General features: G+C 54.8%; 1 protein-coding gene across 1 annotated transcript in view; it reads right to left on the reverse strand.

Moving 5' to 3' along the window:
* Nucleotides 1–8,469, reverse strand: part of CDH4 (cadherin 4, type 1, R-cadherin (retinal)) — a 132,079-nt gene that overhangs the window by 97,229 nt on the left and 26,381 nt on the right. Inside the window, exon 6 of the mRNA XM_012654554.1 lies at nucleotides 7,833–8,006. Within this exon, the coding sequence (XP_012510008.1) occupies nucleotides 7,833–8,006 (174 nt within the window). The remainder of the gene's footprint in view (nucleotides 1–7,832; nucleotides 8,007–8,469) is intronic.

Here is an 8,469-nt window from a genome sequence, read left to right on the forward strand (position 1 = left end):
ATTTTACTTTCATTTCTTAAGGAACTTTCAGCTGCATAAATATAGCCATTAAAGCAGTTCAAGAAAGGGAACATTTTCTGCTCCGATGAGGGAACGGTAAACACCAAGTTCTGCATGTTTCTTTCGCATGATTGATTAGATCACAGAACCACGGCAGCTGCGTCGGGAAATGACTGCTTTCTTCCTGTCCCCCGGCTTCGGCAAGGACGACAGGGACTCACCATGGGGCTCAGCACAATGTCTCAGGACAGGGGACTTGCAGGCTGGGCCATCCCTCTTGGCTTGGGGCTGTGCTTCGGAACCACACTTGGGGCGGGGGCTGTGTTTGTGTGTACCTGTGCACGCGTATACCTGTGAACGTGCATACCTGTGCACGTGTATAACTGTGCATGTGCGTACCTGTGCATGTATGTACCTGTGCACGTGTGTACCTGTGCATGTACCTGTGCACGTGTGTACCTGTGAATGTGTGTATCTGTGAACATGCATACCTGTGAACATGCGTACCTGTGCACATCCGTATCTGTGTATGTACCTGTGCATGCATGTACCTGTGAACGTGCATACCTTGTGCACGTGTATAACTGTGCACGTGTATACCTATGCACATGCGTGCCTGTGCACATATGTACCTGTGCATGTGTGTTCCTGTGCATGTGCAAAGCCCCTGCCCCACTGTGGGCCAGGAAGGAGGCGGGCCCTGAATTGCAGGTGACGGGCAAGTCACAGGGCCGCCTGTCTTGCTGTGGAGGGAGACATGTTGTCTCTGTGAAAAGTCAGAACTTCCTTAAGGAGTGTGTTTCCTTTGGGGCTGAGCCAGGGCCCTGGGGACCTGTTCTTCATCACCCTCGAGTGGTTCCATTCTGGCAACTGATTGGTGTCCGTGTAGCGAAGGCAGAGGTGACATTTTCAGCATCTATTTATGGGGAGGAAACCCAAACACGAGCAGACTGCTGGAATACCTCCTGCTTTAATTTCTTCCCAGAGGCTTTCCGTCTGAAGGTTCCTTCAGGTAGAGAAACCCACGTCTCATTTTTCACTCACCCATAAGCTTTTCTGGCTCCGAAGAACTAGACCCTGAAGATTGACCAGCGAAGTTAGGAACCGGAGCATCACTAGCCTCTGTCCTCCTAGGGAGCAGCCACGTGTGCCCCGAACCTGTCTCCAGGTGACTCCTCAAAGGCAGAAGTGTGAGCATTAGGAGGGCCTCGAGCACCTGTCAGAGGCCCCCGTGCACCTGGGCAAGGTGCAGCCAGCGTCCCACTGCGCAACGTCCACCGGACAATTCCGCCCGATGGGCAGTGCTTACTTCCGGGGTCAGCAAAACACAGCCCCTTCCTCTAGGGGTCCCAGCACCCACCCCTCCCTGGGGAGGGAGGCTCTAGGTCACTGTTCCTGGTGGTTGGTGACAGCCAGGGACACGATCAATCACGGCTGCTTGGAGTCCTGCAGGAGGCAGAGACAGTGCTGCGGCAGGTGTGACCCCCACCGTGCAGAAATGCGAGGTGGAAGGAGAAGATGGGAAAGGACCACCGAGGAGCAGGACAGGCTGTGTGCCAACGGGGCGGGGTCCCGTCACAGCAGAGAGGACGTCAGAGCAGGGAGCGGAGCAAACCGACTTCCCAGAGCCCCGCACTGGGCTGGGGTGGAGGATTTACAGGGAGTCTGGAGGGATCCAGGAGCCAGGCCCCGGGGGGGCTCGAGCTTTGGTCATGACCTTGACCTTGAGCGAGCCTGGCTGCGGGAGAACAGACTGCAGAGCTAAGAGAGGACCCGGAGGAGGGGGGAGGAAGCCAGGGTGCAGCACTGCTCCGCAGCGGGAGGGTGGCGGGAAGCACAGAGCATGTCCGGTGGGGCTCAGGGTGCGCAGGACGTCACGGGCCTAGAGAACCGTCCTGGGGAACCGTGCTCACATCACTCCCAGATAGCAGGGGAGGAAGAACGTGAGGCCCTGAAGTCATGTTGGCTATACTTCACGTTTTTAATCTGGAAAACATCTGCATGTTAAGGAAGGGTTGTCGGCAGAAACCATAGAATGTACCTGTGGAGAACTTAGTGTTTATCCTGCCAGCCCTGGAAACGTCTGTCAGTGCATTTGGATGCAACGTTGGGGTCTTCAGCGTCGCACCTGTGCTATTTCCATAGATGGTACAATCCAAGCTCACTCACCTGTGCTACTAAACTGGACAGTCTGGTGACTTAACAGCTTTAACTTATGCATTCACTAAGAAATTCATTTTTATTAATTTTCCTGACGATGATGTGCCTCTTAACCATGTAAGCATCACAGTTGACCTGGAGCTCCCACCGGACCACTTAACAGAATGTCAGAACCTTGAAACCGTATCGCTCCATTTAGCCCTTCCTGTCCTCGGTCCCTTGTTGTGTTTCTGTTTTGTCCTATTGTCACATTAATGACATCGACGTAAATTACAACTTCCATAACACAACGTTACATTTTTGTCTTAAATACAGCCAGCTGTCTTTTAAAGACATGAAGAGACAGATTACGATCTTTCAGGTCAGTCCCTAACTTCATCTTTCCCTGAGCTCCCCGTCCCTTCCTGGGGGCCTGAATTTCAACCTGTGTCATTTGGTTTCAGCCCAAAGAACATCTTTTACCAATTCCTGTGAGTCCGCTGGGAAGGGTCCCTCACTTTGCTCACCGGGAATGTCTTTATTTCGCCTTCACTGGAGGATATTTTTCTGGATGTAGAATTCTTGGTTGATACTTTCTTTTCATTCAGTGATTTAAAAATGTCACTCCATTAACCTGTGACCTCCGTTACTTCTAACGAGAAGCCAGCCCTGTCCTTGTCCCTGTGCACGAGGCGTCTTTCTTGCTCTTTAAGATCTCAGCTTTCTTCTTAAATGTCAGCAGTTTGACTAGATCAAGGCACGGCTTTCTTTGCATTTACCCTACCAGGGGTCCATGGGTTTCTTGGATCTGTGTTTGTTTCTTTACCAAATTTGAGGAAATTTCAACCACGGTTTTTTCCAGGGGCTGTTTCTATCACCTCTCTCCTCTCCTTCTGTTACTCCCGTTACATAGACGCTAGGCTACCTGCCATTGTCCCACTGAAACTCTGTGTATTCGAGCCCTCTGCATTCTTCAGATTATATAATTTTATTGATCTATGTTCAAATGTACTGACCCTTTCTCTGCCTTCTCCTATCTACTTGAAACCCCATCCAGTGAGCTTTCGTAAGTGATATGGTTTTTAGTTTTATCATTTCAATTTGGTTATAGGTTTAGAGTACCCACTTTTCTGCTGTGATTCCCTATCAACTCATCGATTATGACCATGTTTTTCTTTAAATCTTTGAACATATTTATAAGAGATGTTCTGAAAGCCTTGCTGCTAATTTCAACATCTGGGCAATCTCAGGGTGAGTTTCTATGGGCAGTTTCCCCTTTTGATTATAAGTCACATTTTCTCTCTTTTTACATGTCTAGTAATTTTTGTTTGCATAGTGATCAATGTCGATGACACATTGTAGAGACTCTGGTTCTGTTACCTTTCTCTGAAGGGTGTTTATTTTTGTTTATAGCAGGAAGTTATTGAATAACTTGGCTGGAGTCAACTCTAACCTGTTTCCCTTGCAGTAGGCAGCAGCTGAATCTCTGCTTAGCGCCTTCAGACTTCTAGCCGTGGCCTTCACTGGGCTCTTTGGAGCGTCACTTGTGCACGCACAGCTCAAGGGCGGCCAGGGGTCTGGGCAGAGTCCGTAAGCATGTCTGCGAGTCCCTCTCTGGGCTATATATTTTCTAGATTTATCTCCTTATATTCCAGCTGCTTTGTCAGTTCTAAACCCCATCTTACAACCCTTGTGACAGGAAAGACTGGTTTTCTGCATGAGATCTACCCAGCCTTTGATGCAAAGGCTAGGAGGGGCTGTTGGAGGGGAGCCACATAAACGCAGACTCACCCAGGGCTGATCCCCATCACAGTCTCTGTACCTGACCCAACAGCTTCGCAGCGACCATGAGGGGTGACCAGGACAGACGCGCGTGGGGGTCCTGCCATTCGCCCGTCTGGTAAGCACTAATGACATCTACTCGGTCATCGTGCTGTTTGACAGGCGGCCCATCCCTCAAGGAATTTTAGGTTTCACGGGGGACATGGCTTAGTGATTACTGACAAAACTGTGTCAAAATCTCTGCCACAGTGACAGGCAAAGGGATTGCCACGAGACCCCATGCGAGGGCCTCCGCTGGTCCTGAGAAGTGGGCTCTCTCAGAGGAGGCAGGAGGTGGCCAGGTCGGGGCATCGGGTGCAGTGGGAAAACCCTCGGGACGGAGGGAAGAGCCTGCGCGCAGGGCTCCAGGTAACCGAGCACCTGAGCAGGTCTGGAGTCTGCGAGTCACCAACGCGGCTGGAGTCAGGTGTGCAGGGGCAGCGTCGGGGCTTGGGGACCTGGAGTGGCAGGCAAGGAACCGACCATCTCCTGAGGACAAGGGGCGTGTGGGGAAGGGAACAGCGCATGCACATTCACGCTCTGGGAGGCCATTCTGCTTCCGTGAGACAGTGAGTGACGACACGTCAGTCATTCGCATGTGGATGGACGCGTCAGAGAACCAGGAAGTCGGCTCTTAGGCGGGCTCGACGGTGAGCGTGCAGGTTACCTACACACGCTCTGCAAGGGTGACGTGGAGTTAAAATTCAGCCAGTTCCACACGCGTGTTCACACGCTCGGGCCGCACTCCCGTGACGCAGACCCAGCGCGGGGCCCGAGGGCAGCGTGTGACCTCTCACCTCCACATCCCAAAGGCCCAGCCCCTCTCTGTCACATGGAACGTGATGAATACTTGCTGGATGTGTAGCCGTGTCCACAAAGTGGGAGCCACGTTACTGAGGAAACGTGAAGAGAACATTCCACTTTCATCAGCCGAAGCCCATGGGAGCTGTTCGGCGTCAGAGGCCGAGTCCGACAACCCGACAAGCCGCCCGCCTGCGCTCCTGCGACCTCCGCGCTCTGGGTGTGCGACTCCACCGTCTCCTCCACGGGGCTCACGCCGCGCGACTGTAACGACATCTCCCCAGCGTCCTGTGTTCACGGCTCTCCGGCCTCTGCTCTCTGGCAGGGGCCCCGAGGACTGGTTTGCGTGACTCCCTGTCCTCTGAAACACCAACCTCCGCAATTAAAGGATTTGTCCCCAGGAGCACGCGCTTCCTCCTCATCATCTCGAGCCAATTCCTACAGCTGCCCCGGACAAGCTCTCAAGTTAACAAATTCTGAATTTTTATGAGACGCTGCCAAGGAGCAGATCCTCTTGTGAAAAGTTCGATTTTATCCTCGTTCTGAACCTTGCCAGAGTCAAACCTGACGCGTGTGCTGGAGAAGCAAGTGGGTCTCCAAAGCCCGCGCTGCCGCCCCGCGTGGGAACCACCACGTGGTCACGGGGAGACTGAACAACAAGCCGAAGGCTGGTGGTTCTCGACGGCCACGAAAGAACCCTACATGCTCCCCCCTGAACCCCTGAAGCCCGCATGGCACCTGGCATGTGACCGATAGTCCTGCCGTCCAGCCCCGAGTTGCAGGTGTCCTGCTGACCTAAACGGCGCCCTCCTGCTTTTCCTCTGGGAGCACCGGCCCCCCAGCTTCCCGGGGCATCAGCCCAGTGACGGTGACTCGCTCCCTCCCTCTGCCTGGGAAGAAAGGACAGCCAGGGCCCTCGGGTGGCGTCTCCCGAAGGTTGCGTCTCCTCACTCCCCACTCATCCCCTTCCAGAGGTGTAAGCGCTGGCAGTGCCCGCGGCGCCATGGCCCCGAGACGGGAGCCGCCTTTCCCTCGCCACGGCTCCCCCTGCACACGCAGGTCGCCTCTTTCTCCCTGCACGGCAGAGCGAGGGCTTAGGAAGGGACAAGATTCTCCTTCCAAGGAAAACGCTGGCAATTAACAGAGGCTTTCCAGAGGAATGTTCTGCCTCCTCCTCTCCGGCCCGTTTTCTCATTTAACGTATTGTATCAGAATGAAGTGCCTTAATGAGCAGAGAATTGCAGCTGATCCCAGCTGAGCCGCACAGTGCCCTGCGCCCCGCTTCCTGCTCCCATCACGCTGTATTCGGCACAGCTCTGCGATTCGGGTCCTTTCTGCCCCCACGAAACACGGACAGGAAACGCATCAACTTCCTGCAGACAGAAACAGGCAGCAAAGCACCCCACGCCATGGCTGCGCCAGATACGAATTCCAGGGAGGGAAGAGGGGAGGCAAGGGGGAGGCAGTGAATGAGAACATGAGTGTGTGCGTGAAGTGGGGTGGCGTGCGTGTGCGTGCACACACGTGTGTGCTGAGTTCTTACACAGTGGCGCGGAGTCCATCTGGAGAAGATAAACCTTTTACAGAAGCCACAATGGACGTTTCTTTTTCCATTTGCTAAAGACACGTCTCCCCCCAGGGAGGTCCCCCCGGCGTGTGCCACGTTGTCACTCTGAGCACCTCCGAGAGCCGGGACCAGCCGTGCGGGACACCTGCCGACCCCAGGGGCTGTGCCCTTGGGTGTGTGCGCTGCTGGGCGCCCAGCACAGCGCTCACCCTCCAGACCACACCCGTCACTCACTTGTTCCCTCATTCATTCATTCCCGCAACAAGTCCAGCGCCTGCTGTGTGCCAGGAGCCGTTCGCCGCGCGGCGGATGCAGGCAGGGTCTCTGCCACCCTCGGGCAGCGCGCAGGCAGATGAATAAACGACGAACATGAAGTCGACAGCACCAAGCGCCACGGAGAAAAGGCGGGGCCGGGGGGGGGGGGAAGAAAGGCCCGGCCTGGAAGGGCCTGAGTCGCCTGCCCGGAGCCGTCGGTGGCCGTGGCGGGGGTGCTGGGCGGTAGGGCTGGCGTGGGACAGAGAAGGGGGTGGTACTCTGCAACGAGCCACCTTGGGTGGTGCGTAAGGGGCTGTTCATGCTGCTCCCACCAATGGCAGAGCCCTGCTCTAAGTGTCTGCCACTTCTGGTCCCTTCTGCCGGGTCAGCCAACCCTTGGGCTGGTGTTGGGGTACAGAGAGCCGCGGGGGCTCTGCTGCGCTGGCGCTTCCTTCCGCGCCTTCTCTGCTCCCAACACAGCCCAGCCTTCCGTGTTGAAAGGAACGAGAGACAAAATGGGCCAGTCGGCACCGGCAATGAAGAAGACCCCTTATCATACTCGGGGACCTCGTGTCCAAAGGGAGGGGTGAGGCCTTTGCACAGTGGATGGGATTATTCCATGGAATTCTCGCCATCATTTTATCAAATGATTGCTCAGATTGGGTTGCAATTTTCTTCGAAGGGAAGAAGAAATTGCTGCTTGATGGATTAGATTATAGAAACACAAATTTGTAAAACGAATTCTTTCTGCAGAAAAAGCAACCTGTGGCAGCTGCAGGGAACATGGTGACGCCGGGGAGCCGGCAGATGGGCCACGGCACCGCCCACCTAGACCCCTGGCCTCGGGCTCAAGGCTCTGACTTTGAGCACAGTGACCATCACACAGATGTGCCACATCCCGCCATCGTCACAGACGCGCCACCATCCCACCATGCCCCAGTATCTCAGTCATAAGTGCAAAGAAATGCGAACAGTCAGACCAAAGAAAGGGGTCAGAGGTCAAAGGCCACGCTCCACATCCCCGCCCCCACCTGCTGTCATTGAAAATAACCGAGAGAGATCACTCGTAACTCAAGTCCCGTCTGCCTAGCAGGACACACCGTCCCGTTCTGTGCAACACGCATCTCATTACCGTTAGGTGGGATCCTGACCGTGCACGGCCGGCGCAGAGCCTGCCCCTCGCCGTGCAACGCGCGCTCGGGGCGCCCACGCCGCCCCTGCTGAACGGGGGGGGGGGGTCTCCACTCACCCTCACGAGCTGCTGCGGGAAGGGCCCGCGGGAATTTTCCGGCACGTTGATGGGTGGAATGACCCAGTCCCGTTTCTGTCGTCTCAGCCCGCTGGGGTTCTGGCGCTGGGGCCACGGCAGCAGCGTGTCCTTCGGAGGCGGGGAGGGCTCCAGAAGCGCGTCCTTCCGTCCTTTCTGCGGCATCACGGAGAGAGGGGAGAGAAGAGTCAGAGCCCACGGGTCACGTTTGCACAAAGGAAAGGGTCTGTTGAGGGACTCTGCCACCCTAGACTGGGGGTGGAGAACAGGCAGGGGGTGAGTGCTAGGGAGAAAAGCCAAGCAAGACCCGTCTGCAAGGAGGCGGGTTACGAAGTTGGGTGGGGGAGAAGAAACCACAGGGAAGAAAGCAGAGTCGACTGTTTCACCATGTGGATAAGGGCGTTTCAAGCCCCCAGCAATGGAAGAAATCACAAAGGAAAAGCTAATACATTTTAATTTAGAACTCCTGTTTATGAAAATATAGCCAAAAGGCAATTAACAAATTTGGAAAACATTATTTACAGCAGATTTCACAAAGGGTTAATAGTCACACTACGAAGAGCTCTTTATAATAAGAAAAAATGGGATTTTTTTCATAGCAAGAAAAGGACATGAATAG

The sequence above is a fragment of the Propithecus coquereli genome, unplaced genomic scaffold, assembly GCF_000956105.1.
Source record: "Propithecus coquereli isolate 6110/MARCELLA unplaced genomic scaffold, Pcoq_1.0 Scaffold442, whole genome shotgun sequence".
In the NCBI taxonomy this organism is placed as follows: Eukaryota; Metazoa; Chordata; class Mammalia; order Primates; family Indriidae; genus Propithecus; species Propithecus coquereli.